Below are 22,385 nucleotides of genomic sequence, written 5' to 3'. Positions count from 1 at the left end.
GCACGTTCCCGAGTGCGCCGTCGGGGCTGGCCTGAGGTCACGTGGCGGGGGAAGGACCAGCTGGCCTTGGGACCCCAGCGCCTTGGATCTACCCAAGATGCTGCGCACGTGCGGGGACGCCTAGAGTCCACCGCGTCTGGAGGCCGAGCCCACGGCCCCGCGGCTCTCCTGAGACGTGAACTTGCAGGCGGGGGGGGGGGGGCCCTGGATGGGCACCGGTCCCCGGTCTGGTGCTCCGGGGTTATGGGGGGGAGGGGTGCAACTCTACACCCTCCCTGGCTGTGCTGCCTGGAGCAAGTCGCTTGCCCTCTCTGGGCCTCGACCACGTCTCTGGCAAAGGGAAGAAGGCAGTGCTCTGAATTTCAGACGGCTGGTGGGCCCCCAAGCCCTGCGCCCTTGTATGAGGCGTTATTGCCGGCATCTGGGGGGAAGGGCGGCTGGATGCCATTTTCCCCTGAGTCGCTCGGTTCTTGGACAAGAAGGTCTTGGGAGAACCTGGCTTCTTCCCACCGGAGAGCTCAAACTACCTCTGGCCTCCCATCTTGAGAGACCCCTAGAGGAATCCTTCCAGCAACTTCTGTCGTCTCCAGCATCTGAAAACTCCTCGCTGTTAGGAAGTCCTTCCTTCCATCACACCTAAGTTGGACGGGCTGGGCCTGAGGGCCGCTTTCCCCACGACGGCAGAGCTCTGGCTGGAAGGACGGGGCCAGCCATCGGGGAGCCAGTTAGAAACACTTTTGAATTTTTCCCGTGACCTCTCGTAAGATAAAAACGGCTTGTCTTTGTGCAGATCAGATCTTTGCACGGTGTGGTTTTGAGTGGACCGGAGTGCAGATGTACGGCCCTCTCCAAGGGTCATATGACAGCATCATGTCCTTGCCTTTCACCCCAGAAGTTCTTACCCGGAGCCGGCCTACAGAAGTGCCTGCATGTGGGCCCTGAGATGGGCCTGCCAGGATGCCCGTGCCCGCATGGTTCATAAGTGAGAAAAGGGAGGCCGTCCCTGTGCCCACTGGTGTGGCAGAGTTCTAGCCGGTGCTCCTGTCAAGTGAGAGGATGTTCAGAGAGCACTTGCTTTGCGAGGCAAGGGCCTGGAGCATTAATATCATCAACGTTTCTCGATTTGCTTTCCACGTCAACGATCCCATTGGAAAAATCGCTACGGAGTCGCTTTGCTCAGCTTCGTTTAGCCCATGAGGAAGCCGTCCCTGCTCCGCGAACTGTTGACGGAGGTGAGCTGACCCCTCCGAGGTCACACGGCCGGTGAGTGGGGGAGAGGGCTCAGGTCCTAGGTCTGGCCTGGGAGCTCAACCTCCTTGCGGTTTACCGACTACCTTACACGAAGGGGAAGAACGATGAGCCCCGGGAAGTGGCCTTGACCTGATGGACTTGTACAGGCGGCTCCCCTTTTTGAGGTGTGAGCCCAGACTCCCGCTCGCCTGGGCTTCGGGTGGCCCCAGAACGGAGCCAGTTTGAGGGTCCCTCTGGGTAGGTGTGCGGGGGCCACCGCACACGCCAGGTGAGCTCATGAAGGGAGGTCACAGGTGGCAGAGCTGGGCGGCCCTGTGTCCTCACATATTTCTGAGGGTGCCCTGCACGTGCGTGTCTTTGCAGACACACGCACGGGGCACTCCTGCCTGTAGGTCCTTCTGGTGGGAGCACCAGGTGCTCCCAAACGACTTGTCCAAGGGCAGCACCATTTCCACCCCCATCTTGGTCCGGGAGTGCCCCCCCCTTCCCCTCCGTCCTTGGCAACGCCGCCAAGGTTTTCCGTCTTTTTCCTAGGTGGGCTGTTGGATTATCGGTGAATCGGGGGCTTCGTACAGAGTCCTTCTCCCATGAGTCACCTGCTACGATCCTTAGTCTCCGCTTGTGTTGATCGCGTTTCCGCTGATTTTCAACGCTGTTGAGCCACAGAATCCTTGGTTCTCATAAACTCTCACCAGGACTCCTACCCTAAGTTGGATGAGAGAAGAGCTGTATTTGGAGGGGGAACGGGCTGCCCCCGGAGGGCACCTGTTCGCCTCCCTGTGCCCGTGCACGAGCCCCGAGTGCTCAGTGGAGCGTGGTTTGCAAACAGCTAGTACGGTCCTACCACGCAAGGTACAGAAGGGCGAACTGAGAAGGGCAGTGGCCGAGGCAGGTCTCCAGCCCACGTCCCGGACTGTCGTCAGTGTTGACTGGTGGTGGGAGAGTGACAGTGAAGGGGGGGGGGGGTCGTGATAGTAGAGGGGGAGGGGGAGGTGCTGGAGGAGGGTAGAGGCTGTGGAGGAGACGATGATGGGTGTTATTGTGGCGGTGATGGTGGAGAAGGTGCCGGTTGAGGAGGTGGAGGGGCGCCTGGGTGGCTGAGTCGGTTAGGCCTCTGACTTCGGCTCAGGTCGTGATCTCACAGTTCGTGAGTTCGAGCCCCGCGTCGGCCTCTGTGCTGACAGCCTGGAGCCCGCTTCCAGTTCTGTGTCTCCCTCTCTCTGCCCCTCCCCCGCTCGCACTCCTTGTCTGTCTCTCTCTCAAAAATACATACATACTAAAATAATTTTTTTTGAGGAGGTGGACATCCTTGCCTCGTGCCTGATCTTGATGGGGGGTGCTTATACGGTTTTCCACTGGGCATAATGTTTGCTGTAGTTTTCTGGTAAATATCCCTTTCCAAGTCAAGGACATTCCTTTCTATTCTTAGATCGCCAAGATTTTGTGTTGCGAACGGGTATTGAGGTTTATTAACTGCTTTCCACTATCTCCGAAGATGAGGCAATTCCTTTCTCTCACCGCGGGGACTGTATGCAAACATCCCTGGGGCAACCTGAAGGAGCCGGGTCCTTCTGGAGCCTGGACTCTCCAGCTGCCCTGCTCGCTTTCCCGGTCTCCCCTCGCTTCCTCTCTAAAACGCAGACACTTTTCAAGGCCTCGGGAGCTGGATGTTAAGAGGAGGGTGAGGCATCAGAATAGAAATGATCTCCCCGTGCTGGGTCAGCGCTTTCTGCCTGCCTGACTTCTGCTGCTGTTTCCTGTACTAATCCCGGGGGGGAACAGCTCCCCCCCAGCTTGTTCCAGACATAGCCCGAGACGTTCTGAGGTTGCGTTAAAATGTTGGTGGCAGACAGACAGGGGGGAATCTTGAAGGCTTGCATTCCTCTCCGGGATGCCAGAAGTGGGGGGTGGGGGGGCGGGGAGGTGGGGCGGGTGTGTGGCGGGGGAGGAATTTTCCTTGGGGGGAGGTTGATTCGGGGTGTGGGGAAAAGGGCTGGTTGCTAGGCTAAATCGGCGGAGATGAATCATGTTCTGGCATGAGCTGGTTATTGGCTAAAATGAGAAGTTGTCCAAGTTTGTGGAATCTTTTTGTTGGAGCTGGAAGGGAATATGGATTCATTGGGTCCGGTCCCCTCCTTGTGCAGAGAAACTGCGCGGACAGAGGAGAGAGAGGTGCCCAGGGAAGGAGAACAGGTCTTCCTTTTGCCTCCTACCCTTTTCCGGGACCTGTGACCAGAATGGGCCTTTGGGAGGGCCTCCTCTGTGGTATACAGTTACTGTTCTAGGCATCAGAGATCCAGTGGTGAATCCTCAGACGTGCCCTCCCCAAGCGAGGTAAATCCAGGGTGCTGTGTACTGTGGAGAAAATAAACAGTATGATGAGCTAGACAGCAGGCAGGCATGGGTTTCTACCTGGGCAGGGGTGGATGGGGTGAGGTAGGACCCAAACGGAGGGGGCAGTCTTGGGAAGCTCTGGGGAAGAAGGCTCTGGGCAGAGGGGCCAGCAAGTGCAAAGGCCCTGAGGTGGGAATGAGCTTGGGGAGTCTGAGGGAGCGGCCACTGGGGCTGGAATGGGTTGAGCGGGACACAAGGTAGTCAGGTAGGGCCTCCGAGGCCAGAGAGAGAGGTTCGGTGGGAAGCCACCGCTTGGCGTAAATCCTGACGTCTCCTTTCTGCCCTGTGGCGCCCGCTAAGGGCCTGTGTTGTGGGTGAAGGAGCATCTAGTAAGCACCTACTGGGTGCCTGGCTGTCCTGGCCACTTTGATCACGCGACCTCATTTTGTCCTGTAACAGCCCCTCGCGGGTTTTCTACATGAGGGAGGCCCACGCTTGCTCGTGGCCACGAAGGGCAGGTGGCCGTGACCCAGACTCTCTCCCTGAGGCCCTCAGCTCTGTCAGCTCAGCCGGAAAGGGACTCGCCTGCACGAGCAGACCATCTTCTGGTTCAGCTCCCTAGAAAAAAGAGTGGGAAAGGTCAAGAGGAGACAGATCCCGGCGGCCGCCCAAGAAGGCCTGCCAGGAAGCAGGGCCACGCTGTCCCAAGCCTTTGGGGTTAGAACGGATGAGCACCCGCTTGAAGGGAGATGGTCCCCAGGGGCCCTGCTGTTGTGGGAAAGTGAGCAAGACGCTGGGGCTGCGGGGCAAATGGGACAGTGTGACAAGCTCCCACGAAGCTCCTTTGCCCCCAGACAGTAAACCCCACAGATAACGGAATTCCTCACTGGGGGTAAGCCCTTGGCTCTTCTTCTTACAATATGCAGATCTCCTCTGAACCCCAGATTGTGATAAATTCTAGAGACTGTAAGTGCCAAGCGCCCAGATGCCAGACAAGTCTGAGGGGCTGTCAGACTTAGAGCTCCTCATGGGATCGACGGGCAGTTTTGTCGGGGGCACATTGCTGCCCATGTCCTCCCTCTGCCCAGTCCTGCTTTGTCACCCATCCTTCCACAGGTGTTGACGCCAGGGACACGCCCAGATAAATACCCCTCATGCTAACTTGCATATCAGAGTCGGCTTCTTGGGGGAACCTGACCTGTCACAATGATGGTGCTATCGATGGGGACAGTGATGGTGATAACGTTGGCGATGATGGGTATGACGGTGATGGTGGCAGCGATAATGGGGATCCTGGTGATGATGACGATGGTGATAATGATGGTGGTAATGATGACGGGACGGTGGTGGTGATAATGACAATGATGCTGGGGATGGTGGTGGTGGTGAAGGTGAAGGTGATGATGGTTAACATTTATTGAGCGCTCACTGCATGCCTGGCTCTGTGTCTTTTTTGACTGGAGCTGGGATAATTCGTTCAGTCCTTACAGCAATCCTGTGACGTAGGGGCTAGCTTTCTGCTGATTTTTCAGAAAGGGAGATCAAAGCTCAGCTTGGTGAAGTGCCTGCCTAAAGTCACGTGCAGAGGTCACGGCAGAGCTGGGGTCAGAACCCAAGCCCCCAAGTCTTCATTCAGGGTTGCTCCCTAAGTGACTCAGGGGGCCAGTGACGCAGGGCTGCATGTGGTGGGGAGGTATTTGGGTAGAGGGGTGTCCAGCCCAGTTTCCACTTTGGGGCTTCCTTTGACCCATTGGCTTGAGGTGCCGGGGGCAGGATGGGAGGCCCCTGGAACATCTTGGGCACAAGCAGCTCTAAGGGCAGTAATAGTTGTCCTCACCCGGGGGGCCTTCTGGAGTTATTCTGGGAGCTGGGCTTCTCCGAGGTGCCTAACATGACTTTTCCAAAGATAGCTGGGCGGGGAGGGCGGTGGTGGTATTTGAGGCTGGGCCTGGGGCATAGCCATACCCTGTGGTTGGCCAAGCACCGTGGAGGGAGCTTGCCCAACAAGCCATGTGTGACAGAAGTCACATCTGTGTGTTTCCTGCCCTGGGCAGCCAGACGAGAGCTCTGCGTGACTTTGAAGGACTTAGTGTGAGGGCTGGTCTCGTGGTGAACATACCATAGGTTGGACGCCTTGAGGTTGTGGTATTTTAAAAAGAGTAACAGTAATAGTGGGAGTAGTAACAGTAGAAGTAACAATAGCTGCTATTTGTAATGGTAGTATTGATACCCACGCTCATAGTAATAATGGCAGCAGAGAGCGTGAGTGGAGTCGTAGCAAGCAGAGGGCCTGGACTCCGGATCAGGCAGCCTGGGGCTAGAATCCCTCCTCTGTCACTTCCTGGCTGTGTGATCTTGGACATGTCCTTTAGCTGGTGGTTTCTTCATCTGAAGAATGGGATAATAATAGCAGGTTAGGAGTCTCCTGGGAGGAGCCAACGAGCTGATCTATAGAAACACCCAGCAACTGCGCCTGGTCCGTAGTCAGGGCTGAGCTGTTGTGCGTAATCATAACAGACACCATAACAATAATGAACTCTATGTATCATATGCTTTATTGCATTCTTTCATTCAGTTGTCAGGTCAACCCGACCGGGTAGGTACTGTTATCGTTCCCATTCCGCAGATGAATAAACTGAGGCTTGGGGTGGTTGAGGTCTCCTGATCGGGGCCCCACAGTGGCAGCCAGGACTTGAACCCCCCCTGTCTGATTCTAGCACTCCAAGCTCACTCGGCTTTGTGCTGCTGCTGCCTCCCTGTGTGGACATGGCCTTCTCTGGGGAGCTGGTTTTTGGAGGGGTTGGCTGGTGTCACCTTGGAGGGTGGAGAAAGCAAGTAGATGGGCCAGAAAGAGCCATTGATGAGGGATGTGCTTCTCATCCATCTTCTGGTTGGGGCTGGAGCTCGTCTGCAGTGTCCCCTCACTCTACCGAGACTCAGTGGGACCTATAAGTATTCTGTCTTGTCATGAGGGTGGACAGAGTCTGTATTCCTCCCTGAAGTTCAAGGGGCCTCAGTTATCAAGAGGTGCCTCTCATTTGCTTGGCATTTCAATAAGACTCCAGGATAGAGACCGCCAGTTTTGACAGGACATGCTTAATGGGAGGTTCTAAAACTGTGCATTCTGATGTGGTCCCAAGTGGCCCAAATCCAGGAATAACATCTAGGGAAGGTTAAATTAGAGACATGGTCATAGTTGTGGTGTGGTGCTTTGAAAGGGGTGGGAGGTGGATAGAGGACCTCAGCAGAGTGCTGGCCTTCTGCTTCCTGGCTGTGTCATCGGGGGCAAGCCATTTCACCATTCTGAGCCTGGTTCTCTGTCTGTCCATCCGTCCATCCATTCACCACCCACCCACTATCCATCTATGTATCCATTCACCCATTAACCCACCCATCCCCCCCATGTATCCGTCCATCCATCTACCCACCTACCCACCCACTCACACACCCTCCATCCATCCACCCTTCTGTTTACCCACCCATTCATTGACCCATCCATCCATCTATGTGGACACTTAACCCATGAACCCATCCATCCATCCATCCATCCCCCCCACCTACCAATCCATCCACTCACCCATCCACCCACCCACTTATCCATCCATCCATCCACCCACCCACCCACCCACCAGTCCAAACACCCATCCATTCATACACCGAATAAGCATTCAGGGAATCCCCTAGTAAGTTAAGAACTGTACCAGATGCTGGGTCCCATAATTAAGACATTGCCATGAAAATAATCTATGTAATCATCAACAGAAAACTAAATTATGGGCCTTCATCTATAGAATGCTGTGCAGCTGTGATGAATGTAGCAGGTCTATAGGAACGGAGAGGGAATGGCCTTCAGAAATACGGTCAAGAGGAAAATAAACATGGCAGAAGTGTGTACAGTATGCTGCCACCTGTGTGAAACAGAAACAAAAGGATGGTCTACTTAAACACACGTATACTTGGATATGCCTAGAGAATTTCTAGAAGGATACCTATGAAACAAGTGTTAGAGATTGCCTTGGGGAAGGAGGCTGGGGAATTAAGGATGGCAAGGAAACTTACATAGGACTCTTCCATTTCAGGCTGTTTGAATTTTTTTCTTGTGGTATGTTACCTATTTAAAAGTGAAAAAAAAAAGAGACTTAATGTCTGTGCAATGATACGGAAAAACAAGAGAAAAGCAAATTGCAGTGCTGTCTATGACACGTATGTGATTAAGAAGTATAGGGGACTGCGGGAGCAGAGAGGGGCACCTAGCTCAACCTGGGACAATCCGGGAAGGCTTCTCAGAGGAGGTGATTGATGCCTGAGATGAGGCTCCCGGGCTGAGTGGGGGTTAAGGGAGAATGCCTGGTGAGGGCATTCCTGCCAGAAGCAAGGGAAAAGCCCAACAGTAAGGTTCAGCACGGCTGGGGCAAATCCATCGATGTGGTAGGAAGTTTGGAATTTGTCTGAAGTGCAACAGGGAGCCACGGGCAGGTTTTAAGAAAAGGAGCGACGGAGTCACTTTTGTTTAGGAAGACCCCTCCGGCAGCCACGTGTGAAACGGATCCCAACAGTGAGGCTGGAGGCAGGGAGACCACTGCGGGGGCCAGGAGAGAGATGACGATGGCCTCGACTAAGGCAGACGCTGGGGGCCGGCGAGGAAGGGACTCAGGAGCTCTTTTGGAGATGGGAGGTGACACCTCACAGGGCTGTGAGCCTCCACTGAAATAATCTTAGCAGGCTGATTTGCAAAGGGCGCCGCGGTTCTCGCCCGTGGGTGCATACTGGAAACTCCTGGGGAGCTTTTTAAAAGCGGGGCGCCTGGGTGGCGCAGTCGGTTAAGCGTCCGACTTCAGCCAGGTCACGATCTCGCGGTCCGCGAGTTCGAGCCCCACGTCGGGCTCTGGGCTGATGGCTCAGAGCCTGGAGCCTGTTTCCGATTCTGTGTCTCCCTCTCTCTCTGCCCCTCCCCCGTTCATGCTGTGTCTCTCTCTGTCCCAAAAATAAATAAACGTTGAAAAAAAAAATTTTTTTAAAGATACCAGCGCCCAGGCTCTACCCTCGGGACATCAGATTTAATCGGGCGTCGGGGTTAAAGCAGGCTCCCCGGACGGTCCTGAAGCACAGCCAGCCAAGGGCCGTGGTGCTTGGTGGCGAGTTGGCCAGATGAACGCACGGGGGCTTATCCCGTGTTGGTTTCCCTTCATGTGAATTCTCAAGGCCCAGGTGAGCCTCTGGCCCGCGGGAGGAATCTTTGATGTGTCCTGCTAGCGGGAAACCAGGAAGAAGCCTGGGCCTTGTGGCTTGAGTCAGTTTAAATAACGGCCCCCTCAGAGGGCTGCCGTGCCAATCAGCGGATGACAAACGTCAGGGCCTGGGTGCGTGATGGACTCTTCCGACTTGCACGTCAAGATCTCTTCGTGGAGGTTTTCCTTAGAGATGCAGAGACCTAGCCTTAAGCCCATGGAAGGGTAGGCGATGCCCTCGTGTGGTTACCACCAGACTAGTCTGGGGAAAGGAGGGTCTTGAACGTAAGTCAAAAAAAAAAAAAAATCACTTCTTTTCGCCGCACAAACACCTACTTTGAGGTTTGGGCTGTTCTGGTAATCTTGCTGTGGCCGTCTGCGAGCAGCTCGTGGCGTGTAGAATTCTGGTTCGAGTCTCAGGGGATGTTAACCGGGACAGAAATGTCTCATTTTTTTAAATTACAGAGAAAAGCGGTGGGGAATTGCAGTGTGGCCACGTATAATAAAGAAGGCAACGGGACCGGCTTAGCCTAGAGGGATGGCGAATTAAATAGTAGAGTGTGCCACACGGGACATTTTGACATGGCTCCACCCGGTGGCCCTAATTTGAGATTCTTATAAAGGCTCCGCTCTGTGGAGGGAATGGGCTTTGAAGTTCTGCGCCTTCCACCAGGACTCAGAGGACTTTTCGTTTTCTTTTTTTTTTTTCTTTTTTTTTTTTTTTACTCTTGAAGAGTTGGAGATTTGAGACGGTTAGATGGTACTTTCTAAGATCACGTTTTTGCTAGAAAATTGGGCCTTTTTAAGTGGGATTTTGGCTGATGCAGGACTGTGGGGTACCTCAAAATGATACCCACAGCTCCGGGGCAGATGAGGGTCAGGAGGGATGCTGGGTAGAATGTTATTCATGCCTGAGCCAGGGACGGATGTTTTAAAACCTCAGGTCACTGTACATGTGCAGACAGCTCCGAATGAGCTACTCAAATACCACCCCTGTGCAGGGCATGGCAGAGAATGGACAAAGGAAGTTCCCTCCCTGCGCCTGGGCTCCTCCACCACTATCCAGAACCACCCAGGCCATCAGAAGGCAGAGGCATTAGAATCACCTGCCGGGGGGCACTTGGGTGGCTCGGTCGGTTAAGTGTCTGACTTCAGCTCAGGTCAGGATCTCACGGTTCATGGGTTCAAGCCCCCATCGGGCTCTGTGCTGACAGCTCAGAGCCTGGAGCCTGCTTGGGATTCTGTTTCCCTCTCTCTCTGCCCTCCCCCACTTGCACTGTTTCTCTCTCTCTCTCAAAAATAAACATTGGGGGGGGGGAAGAATCTAAAGGGGACCTAAAGTGGAATGATGGGTCTAGAAATCTCCATTTTCAACTCATCCTCCGGGTGTTTTTTTGTTGTTGTTTACTGATTTTGAGAGCGAGCGAGCGAGCGAGTGGGGAGGGGCAATGAGAGAGGGAGAGAGAATCCCAAGCAGGCTCGCACTGTCAGCATGGAGCCTGATGGAGGGCTCGAACCCACAAACCATGAGATCACGACCTGGGCCAAAATCAAGAGTCAGATGCCCAACTGACTGAGCCACCCAGGCACCCCCCCCCCCCCTTTTTTTAAAGTCGTACTGTCACAGTCTTTAGTATGAATCTGAATTCCGTCAGTGATCTATACATACCCAAATCAATTTCTTGGGTCAAAATTGTAGCTGAATTCATTTTTAAAGTCAAGGTTCCAAATAGCTGGGACAGTTCTCTGAAACGTTAACAGCCTTTCCTCCCACAGGGAGGAATCCCTACTATAAAGACCTGTGCTAATTTATTTATCACATTGTATTTTAATGTGATTTATTTCTCAATCTATCAGTTTGCAAAGAACCACGAACAGAGACGGCCCTCTCCTTTCACCTTCACCCCATTCCATAAAATGTGACACACATCTGGCCATCTCTGTCAGTGGTCTTTACTGACCAGTTTGCTGAGAAAGGTGCACACGCTGGACCTGGGAGCCCCAGGGGGCTCCGGGCGGCACCTGGGGGTGAGTGAGGGATCCAAGCGACAAGGCTTACCAGAGAAAAACATGGTCTTACATTCTTTTATTATATATATAGATATATGCAAATCTGTTTTATGTACAATAATTGGCTCTCTCAAATAATCCTACCAAGGCCTTCTACTGGTAATCTTCCTCAGACAGGGTCAGCTGAAACGAGGTATCGGTGCACTTCGTGGACCAGCACAGCAGACTTTGTTCCTGATTTCAGCTTTGAGGCCATGCACACAATTCAAAATATACACAAACTGGGTTAAGGCGATAAAAGGGGGCTGAAAGAAAGCACGGGGTCTGGAACGAGTAAACTGTGTATTTTGCTTGCATTAGAGCCACAACGTGACCAGCAAGTGCTGTGCGTGTCTCAGAGGGTCTCGTACTGTAGTGTGAGGGGCTTCTGAACATCTACGGTGATTGTGTGGCGGGTGGACGAACAGCGTATATGACCTGCCGGTCGCTTCACCGAGGGCTCATTTCTTCTCCGCCTCTCCCTTCTTGGGTTCTTGTTTCAGTTTGTAATCGGCCAGGGCAGCCTTGATCGCATCTTCAGCCAGCACTGGAAGTGGCACAAGGAAAGACAAGCTAAGTTTGGAGGCTCTACAGAGTCTTAGGAATCGCATCTTTCAGAGCTGGAGGGCCGTGGTGCTGGGAAGGGCTTAACAGAGCCGACTAGCCAGGGTGCGGGGGGCGACGGGCAAGCCTGGAAAGCCAACCAGCCGTTTCCTGAGCCCGGCTGCTCCTGTCCAGTGGCTCTGGAGACACACTGGGGTTTAAATACGTGGGATTTGGGCCTGGTCCCTCAGCCTCCTGGAATGCCCTTTCTCTTCTCTAAGACTGGGACACTGTTTTCTTGCTGGGATAGCGTGAGGACTTGCACCAAGTGTCTGATGCATCGGAGGGACAGGAGAAATGGTCTCGTCTGCTCACGTGGAGGTCAGGAGTAAAGGTGGTGGATGCTGGCTGAGCAAGCTGGCATGACTTACGTATTGCCAACAGGTGGCACCTGCCACGTTACTCTCCAGAGACCCCGAGCCTGAACACTTTGGAGTCAATGTTACAAACGACGCTATGGGGGAAAATAGAAATGAAGAGTGCTGGAATGACAGCAGCAAGCAAGCCAGCGGCAGAGAGCGGCAGCTGAAGGCTGCGGTACCCAAGGAGGCGGCCAAAAGAGGCGGCTGGGGGTTTTCTGAAGCCGTGTGAAAATGCTTATGAGCTATGGTCTGTATTCCTGGGTACTGGAAAGTCCAGCTCAGGTGGAAAGAACTCCGGTCTCAGCAGACTTCCTGAAGGCTGTGTTCCACGTCCCTGCCCCAGCACTCTGTTCTCCTGGGGGTCTTACCCTGGGCAGGAGACCGGGCTCTCTGCTGATTTGTAACTAATGTGGTCAGTAAACCTCCATCAGTAAGTGAAGCTGCCATTTCTCATTCCCTCCTTCCCGCAGAAGGTTGAGAGAGAGGATGGAAAAAGCTTTAGACCTAAGGCTGAGACTGAACTAGAAAGCCACGTAGAGGTGTTAAGGCATCTGGGCTTTCGCTTAGGACAGCGTAGAGGGGACTAGTGAACGAGCGGACCTGGTCATCCTGTACACAGATGCAGACCTCGACAGGAACAGCGCCTGGGAAAGGACGCGACAACACACATACAACAGATGGGATCGTGGCAAAAGCTTTTCACCTTTACTGGTCTGAACCTGACTCCGATGGGGTGGGAACAGCACAGATTCTGGCATCAGAGATTGGGGGCTAGGTGCTGGCTTTCCCACTTAGAAGCCATGGAACTGGGGCGCTTTAACCTGAGCCCCGCTTTCCTGGTCTGTAAGAGGGAGACGTAATGACACCTTCTGTGGGCTAGCAGACGTTTCTGAGGCTGAGAAATGATGCCACGAAGGGCTCAGCATGATGCCCAGCACACACGACCTCCTGGAAGATCGTCCTGGAGACGACTGTGTCACCCGGGGTTTAACCCTCTCAAGGCTACAGAGACAGACTCCGCGATGAAAATGGACTTGCCCGTACCCTGCACAAATGCCAGCTGATACACGACAAATTCCCAACTGCCCCAGCTTGTTGGATTCTGGAGCAGAGACTTACTGGAGCAGTGCAGTTTCACAGGGGGAAGGCAGAGTTCCTTGGCGATGTCTGTGTTCTTGATGGTCAGGGCTTCCTCTACCTGAGACACGTGAAAGACCAACAGTTTTAGCAGCGATGCTCTCGCTTAAAGAACAGGCAGTAAGAAAAGAGAAGGTCAAAGAGGCCCTCCGGACAGGGTGGTGGGGGATGATTTCCCTTTAACAGCCCCAAAGGCCCCTCGCTTGTGCATCAAGGCTGCAGCTGGGACGCTCAAGGGCGGAGTTCACACACCCCAGCGCTTGGCCAGGGTCAGCAAGGCCGACAAAGACGGTCCCACAAGCCAGCCAGTGAGGAGTCCCTTAGGGGTCTGCTGGAGGCCAGTGACACGAGTCTTTTTTTTTTTTTTTTTTTAAAGGCAGGGATTTCCTATTCTGGTTTTGTGAATACCAGCGTTACTGATGGTCTTATACCAAACGTTTAGAATAAATCCCTTCAACTAGAAGTGCTAAAGAGTGTCAGCGAGGTCAGAGAGATGGCAAATAGGCCAGTGGCACAGACAGGTCTTGGGGTGAGAGGTCTCTTTAGGACCCTCCTCTACCTAAAGGAAGACCTGTCTCCTTGAAACACACTGAAAAGGATGCCTGGGTTTGGTTGAGTGCCCAAGGGCACGTGAGGCAGGCCTACATGGCATGGAGCCCCACTGCTTAAGGAATGCCAGATTTCCCCATCTGCCCCCTAGTTTCCCAATTCTGCTGACTTCAATGATTATGCTTCACATTCTGTTCCTAGTAACGCAGATAGGAGGACTTCAAGGTCATAGAAAGGCCCTCTTTCCTCCACTTTCTGGTCACAACTCAAAGGCCAGATCCTGGGAGCACAGGTGCCTTGTCTCACTTCCCCTTTCCCTGAGGACAGTGCTTAACAAATGACTTCAGGGCCACCTCCTGCCGGAACAGGTTAGGTGTGTGCTCGCCAGAGGAGCTTGCCAGCCAGAAGGCCTTGAGCCCCAGGAGGCGGGTGGCACGTGGCCTGGCACTCCACATTGCTGTAGAGCTGCCCAGCTCCCCAAGCACACCTCTCCGTGACTCAGCTCCCTGAACTTGATCCCTTGGGGCTGCAAAGATAAGCAGCCCTGCGTTCTGGCTTCTCGGAGAGGTTTTAATGACTGGATTTTAGAAACTCCAGCTCTTCACTGCATTTGGGACCTTCTACCTCTGCAGCTGCTGGGAACGAGGCTTTGGCAGAGAAAAGGACGGAAAAGATGTTCCAGCCTCTCTCATTTCTAGCCTCTGAGGACCTGCTGATCAGCCACCGGGATCACTGTTCTGATTTATTTGTTCACTTTGCCTCCATCTTCGCTGTTTTTGATTCTTTACTCCCTCTTTTAGCACAGGCTAGTTTGTTATTTCACGAATCCTTACAAGCCACCTGCAGTCCTTCCTGAAATATGATGGAAGGAAATAAACAAGAACGAAAACCACGATATAACCTCTCTCATCCTTAAACTCCTAGGAAATTATAACATAATCAGCAACCTGGGAGAAAGCCACAGATTTCTTTGTAGTTCTTTTTTGTTAGAGGGGGAGGTGAAGATCTTTTTTCTACATAATTAAAAACAAAAGTAAAACCATCAAAATCCCTGAACAAATAAAAATGATCAACCCCCCCTCCGCCCCCATTAAAATACACCTAACAAAATTATCCGTAATTCTCAACGTAGAGAAGAATTTAATCAAAACCTGAGTAGGAGAAATTTAAAAAATTATTAGAATATTTTGAAAAAAAATCACAGTGACTCCCCGCCCCCAACAGGACCCTTCCCTGAATTCAGAGGCAGGTTTGTTGGGAATGTGATTTAATTCTCTCCGTTTGTAGGCAACCTTACCGTCTTCCCTTTTACCCATTCGGTGGCTAATGAGCTGGAAGCAATTGCAGAACCACAGCCAAATGTTTTAAACCTGGCATCCACAATCTTCCCCTGTTCATCTACTTGAATCTGAAAAAGAGACAGGAGTTAAGCAGTGATTCCTGGTGCCGCCCTGTAGAACTTGGGTTCTCCCCAAGGGCTTTGGTCTTGATTTTCACACTTTTAAGTTCTGGCATTAATGACTACTAAATTTGCTTTGCTTTGGCAAAGAGCTCAGTGGTGAAAAGTGTAGGAACAACTATCACAACTATACAGGCCTACCTGGTAAAGACTGGCTGAAGAATGTGCCCCCCTCCCTCCGTGTTTTGTTTTTGTTCTGCAATCCTAGCTTGCTTTTTGGCTATGAAGGCCTGCTGCTCATGGCTCTCAGTCAGTCTGTATCTTTAAGCCCTGGGAGAGTCTGCAATAAAGGCCTCTGGTTAATGCTTTTTAGTTTGGCATGAAATGACATCTAGTGGTTCCCTCCTGCCTCCCCTTTTTGTTTTCCAAGACAGGCATGAAGACCTCTGGCAAGCTTCCTACTCACTCCCCAAGGTGAAGTAGATGTGGTCAAAGTTACAGTTTACCCAAAGTGCCAGTCCCTCCCTTTGTGTTGTCTCCCATTTGGGGGGAGGGTTGATATACTGCCATTTCCTGTCTCACCGGGGATTGCTAACTGAACGGTTGTGGTTTTCCTTTGAATGTCTACCGAGCTGAGGTTGGAATTTAAGCTGAGACAGTAGAAAAGGGAGACTGGTTTACTCTGTCAGGAGGGGTCGGCATAGTGTATTAAGAAGGAGAACTAACACTCAGCTCCCACTCTAATGATTGGTGACAGCGGCTCATCCCATCCTGTCCTAGGAATCCAGATGGAGACCAAATGAAATGCTGTAGGTGCAAATGGTTTGTGAACTAAAAGATGAAAACCAGTGGCACCTGTAATTTCATCACATCACCACAAGCTGGCGCTCCCACCAATCCGGTTCCAACGTTTTTTGATGTCTTGTCAAGGGACCCTACATTCCTAGGATTTTCATAATGATCAACAACCTGAAATGAGAAGGTTAAGAGAAGACATGATCACTCTTTCTTGTTACCGCCCCCGCGCCCCCACTTGATGGTAAGCTCCTTGCAGCCAGCGAGCAGAACCTGACAAACAATCGCTGAACACCAAACTTCACCTCAGCAGAAGGGCTTACACTTTATGTCCATGAGACTTTATAACCCCATCTTTTTGTAGCTCTTCTCCAACTACCTTCAGACATTTGAGATGCTGGAGGAAAATCAGCAAAATCATGTCTTAATTCCACAGGGTTTTTAATCACAAGGCATTGGGATCAAACAGCATTTATGTTATTTCCAAATAAAATCCATCTTCAAAGGGTAATGATTACTATTAACAATTCTAAAATGAATTATGGTCCAGCAATTGAAGGACTGCCCAGAAGCCTCAAGGAGAATGTTCCAGGAGGAACAATGCTATGGAATGCATTTGTGTGTGATAAAATAACCGTCCTGTGACTGTATTTCAAGGCCCTGAAATCGCTCTGGTGGAGCAGCGCACCCTGGTGGTTGAAAGGCCGCTAGCCCACGTTCGCGGAGCGTGTATTGTCAACAAAACACAGCCCTGGGTGGGGGAGGAGCGAAGTCCCTGCAACCGTGCAGAAGCCAGAACGGAAGGATAATCTGGTATACAAAAGGCTTTAATGTAACCTCGAGGCTTGTCTACCAGTTAGTCGTAAGTCTCCCTACCTTCCAGTTTGCTTTCCCCACTTATCCGACCACGGATTTTGACTCCAAGCCCAAGGACGTACAAAATAGTAAGCTAAATCTGGACTTTTTGCCCCATGTTGATTTACCGCGTCCTTCACGTAGTCCTTTTCTGAGCGGGAGAGTTTCATGTCTAGGGGACTCCACGCCCTCGGAAGGCAAGGGCTTCAAACTACGCACTTATCCCTACACCCCCGGTTCCTTTCCTTTCCGTCCGCCAAAAAAGACAAAAATTAAAATATTGTGACTGTTGATTACGAGTCTGACTCCACTCGGAGCCTAAGGGCTCCGACAGCAAGAACCGCACCACAGATGATCCCCGTGTGTTGGGCACCAGGCCGAGGACTCCACGAGCACTACCCAGCTCGTGTAGATGAATGCCAAGACCTCATTTTACAAATGGGGAAAACAGGTTCAGCGCAGAGCAGTGACTTCCCCAAGGTCACCTGGCCAGGGCAATAGCCTGGCTGAAGCCGGAGCCCGCGCCAGTGTGTGCGTTTATCCCTGAAGTCAGGCTGCCAGATTACAACAGAGGCCTCCTTCCCGGGCTGTTGCGTTTTACGGCTGGGATGCCCGAAATCGCAGCCAGCGGCGGGGCCCCCGGGCAGCGGTTAGTTTTATTTCAGGCGCAGGTAGTCACTGCGCAGCAAACGAAAGCTAGTCCAGGCAGAGGCGCGCGAGGGGACGGCCCCCACCCTGGCTGCACTGGGGGCTCCCGAGGCCGCGCACAACCCCGCAACCGCTCCTCTCCAGGCCGGGCCTCCGCCGGGCGCTGACATACCTGAGTCCCTCAGGTGGTCCTCGTCCTCCCGCCCCCTTGCCGGTGCGGGCCCCGCGCAGCCCCTCATCAGCCCCTACCTTCTTGTGATACAGCCGGGCCGGAGCCGACAGCTCCCGGGCGGGCACGCGCGGGCTTCGGAGCAGCAGGGCGGACGCCGCCCGCCTCAGACGGCCCGCTCCAGCCGCAGCCATCTTGCGGGCTTGCGCCTGCGCAGGCCGAGCGCGAGACCGAGGGGAGGGGTGCGCCCGCGAGTCGGCTCTCCGCTTAGAGCGCGCACCCTTTTACGTCACCGCGACTTCGCGCCTGCGTCCTTCCCCTCTGTGCGCAGGTCCCCGTTTGGCCCCGCCTTGACCACGCCCCTCCGGGGGTGGGCGGGACACGGAGCTAAAGGATCGAAGGCGGAGGGCTAGTTCTTCCTGTAGGGTTGTGGCTGTGAGGGGGTGCTGAAGCTGCAATGGGGACCCAGATTTGCGTTCACAAAGCCTACCGCCGGAGTGGGCTCATGGATCAACCAGTCTACTTCTCTTACCCCCACTTTTCAGCTTCAGGAGTTGAGGGTCAGAGAGATTTAGTAACTTGCCCAAGGTTGCCCAGGCAGACTAATTTGGGAAGCTCTGACAACCCTGGTTCCCGTGTGACCCTATGCGAATGACATCACCTCTTTAAGCCTTGATCCTGACTTCTGTACTAATTCGAGGACAATTCATTCATTGAGCAAATAAACGTTGAGTACCTACCATGTGGCAAGGCGCTGTACTAGTCTTTGGGGATCCAAGGGAAACAAAAAACACATCCATTGCTTACGTAATTAACCTTGCTAATGAGGGAGAGAGGCAACAAATAAACATCAGTATTTTCCTACTAAAAAATGAGCTTGAGGACGCGAACACACCATGCCCTGATTTTTAAAGAAGTGCAGATATGAATTTATGTCTGCATCTATTTCTCTTTTCATAGAGATAATTTATATGACAATGCTTGGAAATGAAGAGTTTCTAAATAAGTGTAGTAATGTGATTTATTAATCGAGGTTTGCAGAGTATGATCTTAAAAAACCAGAAAACTCACACATATATTTAATGCCCAGTAGGCACCAGGTATTACATAAAGGGGAGGAATCTCTTTGGCAAATGGGTTTTTCTTGTGAATGGTGCAATTGATCCTTCCCCTGAAAACTCGTTTTCTCTGCGTTTGAGGCTCAGTTACTGCAGAGACTGAAACAAACACCAGGTCGGGCTAGGTGGGAAGGCAGGCGTTGATGCCTAGATTCCTTTTGACCTTCTCAAGATGGCGCCAAACCCTTCCCTTCAATCATCACTTCATGACTTCGTCTATGGCCTGCACTTCTGTACAAAGACTCAACTTCTGTCTAAAGTTGCGATGGAACATGCGCTGTTAGGGAGTTTTTCCTCTACGAGTACTTTTACACGTATGTAAATGTGTAACCGCTTTTTAAAACCCACGATCGTGTTCTGATGTAGCCAAAGAATGGAACTGACCAAAAAGGCTAAGAGCAGCAGCACAAGCACCAAGTTTATTAGGACGAGAGTGAAACAAAGAGACCCCTGTGACATGGAAGGGGCTCCTTAAAGAGGAGGCTCCTTAAGTCGTTGGAGAGGGAGGGCTTGTATGGGCTACAGTGGTGGGACCTTTTGAGGTGTAACTGTGCAGCTAACGAACATGGATATGGTCCCTGGCAGGTTGTTCCAGGAAGTGGGTGTCTCAGACAGTCCTGTACTTTCTGCTCTGCTATTAACAAGGGGCCACTTATCCCTATCTGCCCAAGGTCAGTCTGTCTCCTGTCACAGTCCCCCCTTAGAGGAGGTGACCCCAACTGCCCTTGGGGTATGTGGGTGGTGACCTCTCTGACTTCTTCATGCTGGGATGGGGCATGGAGATGAGTGGCAGCTAGAGTCCCTCCCTGTGGGGTCTGTCTCGTGGCCCCTCGTAAAGGTCTAGTGGCACTTCCATTGCTGGGTACACTGATAGGACCATTTGCAGGTGTAAAGGACTCTGGGCGAGAAGCATCAAACCAGGTGAGTGCATTGAGAATATAAAGTCTTAAGAGGAGCATTAAGGAAGGGGTTAATAAGGGAGCTGTTAGTGGCCAAAGCCAGCGCCAACAGTTGAGCCCTTAGGGAGCCCCACCAATTGGAAAGAGCCTCTATGGAGATGACCAGACTGTTGGAGGAATCGAGACCTGTGGCCATCTGTCCCGTTATTGATGTAGAAACAACATTCTTCCTTAAGGAAGGCACAGGATCACCCCCCGCACTTGAGGTTAGCAAGTCTCAGGCCTGTCGGTTTTTTATTTTTAAAAATGTTTTTATTTTTTTTAACGTTTATTCATTTTTGAGAGAGCGAGCGAGCATGAGCGAGGGACAGGGAGAGAGAGAGGGAGACACAGAATGTGAAGCAGGCTCCAGCCTCTGAGCTGTCAGCACAGAGCCTGAGGTGGGGCTCAAACCCATGAACCGTGAGATCACGACCTGAGCCGAAGTCAGATGCTTAACCGACTGAGCCACCCAGGCGCCCCATAGGCCTGTCGGTTTTGAAGTGTGACTCCTGCCAAGGAGTTCACCTGCTCCGCGGGTGTTTGTATCCCCTTGATGGTCTCCCTCAATGCCTTGGCCAGTTGTGCTGAGAGGTCTACGGAGGTGCCTCCTAGGGCTGTTCCAGACGCTCCCGACAATCCAGTGAACAAAGAGACCAGAAGAGGAGCAATAGCCACCCTTCGGACCCTGGTCAAGGACCATTTAGAACCTGCAGCATGCTGCTGGAACCAGGCGCATCATCAGCTGGGGGAGCTATGAAAGCGAGGAAGCACTGCCCTCTCCATAAGGGCGGCAGCGTGATGTACTCCCTGGTTCCACAGAACAAACCCTCTTCCACCCGGAGGTTTACGTGGAAGTCGTAAGTAAAGAGGGCTTGGGGTCTACTTGTTGCAGGGGGGCCCCCTGACAATCTGCTCCAAATTAGGGAGGCGTCTGAGTCCTTCCCGTATGGTGGATGCAAGGAAGCTGGAGGGATATGTTTTGAGGAAGAATTCTTGGGACGAGAGGAGTGGTGTGGATGCCAGACTTAAATTTGCTGAATTATAAGAGACGGTAGACCTTCTGGCTACACGGACATTGCCTGCGGTGCAGGAGGTTGTGCGCTTTGGGGGATACTGGGCTCGGAGGAAACGTCGAGGAAAAGGTGATATTTATCAGTGTTCTTACACACACTGAGAGAACTACAGCGGGAAGAGTTCCAGGTCTCCTTCCGCAGAGGCTCTAGTGACTTGGGATGTGAGATTACATTGAGATGTGGGGAGATTACCTGTGAAGAGACCCGGGTGTGGGATGGACGTTGAATTTTCAAAGCAGATTGGGAAGACGGCACTGGCGTTGAGGTGGAGTCGGTCCAACCGGGCGAGGGTGAGGGTACCACTGGACCAAGGGGTGTTGTTCCTTTTAGTTTCCGTATCGTCCTTCCAGGCTTTGAAGAACAGCCATTCATTCAATGTGAGCGCCGGGGAAAGGACTGGTAGAGGAGATGAAGGGGGTGACAGTGTCATTGGCTCAGAGCCACACAGACGTGGGGGCTGGGACGACTGTGCCTAAAGAATCCTTCCCACAGATCCAGCAGTCAGTTAAGATAAAGGCAGCGGCAATTAATGGAACCCACTCGAGGATTCCCCGTGGCGGCCGGCACCATAAGAGTGTGAGATATAGAAATATTAAAGCCCTAGGGGTCATGGTGTTGTTATGAGATGTTTAAGGGGTGGAGCACTTCTCTGAACTTCTTGAAGAGGAATTGTAGGTCTTCAATAGGCTCACAAATGTACTTGTCTCCTTCCTTCTGAGGATTGTCTGGAGCTCGCCAGGGCTTTAGACGAGTGTGGTGAATCCAAGCATCTCCTCCTGAAATCTTACCAGCAGAAGGGGGAGAGGATCACCGGGCAGGGGTCCTCTTAGGAAGGCTGAAGAGAGGGGGAAGGAGGAGGAAGAGATTGAACTAGAACTGGAAGCCCGGGCTCAAATAGAGGTCCTCCTTGTATGCGCTGTGTGGTATTTTCGTTTTCTTGTAGTGCCCTCTGGAATTTGGAAGGAGAAATGACATGTTTGACCTGTTACTTGTCAAATAATATGTCGTTGGTTAGAAATGTCGTTGGAAGCAAGTAGCCACCTTCCACTGTAGTTTGGGAAACCTGTGAGCAGGACCCCTTGGAAGTCTCCCGGATCACTCCTGGGAAGATTTCCGGGGGATCAGTCCTGGGCTTCTCCACTCATTTCCCGAAGGGAGAGGCTGGTCGAGACAGAAAGAGGAGAATTGAGCGGGATACCCAAACGGGCGGCCAGGGGTCAGTTTCCGCCAGCGCCTTCAGGCGTCCACCAAAGAATAGTTCGGTCAGGACGCATCAGTTGTTGTTTGCCCTCCCCTAAGTCCCATGCATCGGGAAACTGGGTCGCCAATACATCCACGTTCCCAACTCCGTTTGGGGCGCAGCTGGGAGAAGACCCAGGGAACCTGTCACCCGAGGCTTTGAGAATGGCAACGCCCCATTCGCTCTTAACTGGCTAACAGGTGCCCATAGTTTGAGAGTTCGTGTAAGATAGGACAAGAGGGTGCCGACTGCTCCTTACTTACCGTTAGAAGACGTGGAGATCTCCAAGGAGCCTTCAAAGCTGTAACCGTTTTTTAAGGCCGGGATTGTGTTCTCAAAAATGGAACCGATCAGCAAGGTTAAGAGCAGCACAGGCACCAGGTTTATGGGGGCGAGGACGAAACAAAGAGACTCTCGCCACCCCGGAGGGGCTCCTTAAGGAGAAAGCCACTAGGGCATCCGAGGGGAGGGCTTCCATGGGTTACAGTGGCGGGACATTTTGAGGGGGAGTAACCGTGCAGCTGCTGAACCTGGAAATGGTCCCCGGCGGATTGTCCCAGGAAGTGGGTGTCTCAGACGGTCCTGTCCTTTCTGCCCTCTTGTTGTTATCAAGGAGCCACTTATTCCTAACTGC

At 52.5% G+C, this 22,385-nt stretch overlaps 1 protein-coding gene across 2 annotated transcripts; it reads right to left on the bottom strand.

Moving 5' to 3' along the window:
- Nucleotides 1–10,884: 10,884 nt before the first annotated feature.
- Nucleotides 10,885–22,282, bottom strand: ISCU (iron-sulfur cluster assembly enzyme). Of its 2 annotated transcripts, XM_045042104.1 has the most exons (6): nt 22,015–22,282; nt 20,704–21,460; nt 15,768–15,881; nt 14,811–14,921; nt 12,947–13,025; nt 10,885–11,409 (listed from the first exon to the last, which is right to left on the bottom strand). In XM_045042104.1, the coding sequence occupies exons 2-6, from the start codon at nt 20,881–20,883 to the stop codon at nt 11,324–11,326; spliced, it is 570 nt and encodes a 189-aa protein (XP_044898039.1). In that variant the 5' UTR covers nt 20,884–21,460; nt 22,015–22,282; the 3' UTR covers nt 10,885–11,323. The 2 variants fall into 2 exon arrangements, with proteins under 2 accessions (XP_044898039.1, XP_003994913.1); XM_003994864.6 differs by lacking the exons at nt 20,704–21,460; nt 22,015–22,282 and adding an exon at nt 17,460–17,617.
- Nucleotides 22,283–22,385: the final 103 nt, after the last annotated feature.

This window comes from Felis catus, chromosome D3 (assembly GCF_018350175.1).
Source record: "Felis catus isolate Fca126 chromosome D3, F.catus_Fca126_mat1.0, whole genome shotgun sequence".
Taxonomy (NCBI): Eukaryota; Metazoa; Chordata; class Mammalia; order Carnivora; family Felidae; genus Felis; species Felis catus.
The sequence above is the reverse complement of the archived record's forward strand: the minus strand, read 5'-3'. Positions and strand labels throughout refer to the sequence as shown.

Coding starts and splice junctions, on each gene's coding strand:
- ISCU (XM_045042104.1), bottom strand. CDS start 20,883: ATGAATGGCTGTTCTTCAAAGCCTGGAAGGACGATACGGAAACTAAAA. Junction 13,026..14,810: donor AATGGGTAAAAGGGAAGACG/GTAAGGTTGCCT, acceptor CACGTGTCTCAG/GTAGAGGAAGCCCTGACCAT. Junction 11,410..12,946: donor TGTGAAACTGCACTGCTCCA/GTAAGTCTCTGC, acceptor TGCCACTTCCAG/TGCTGGCTGAAGATGCGATC.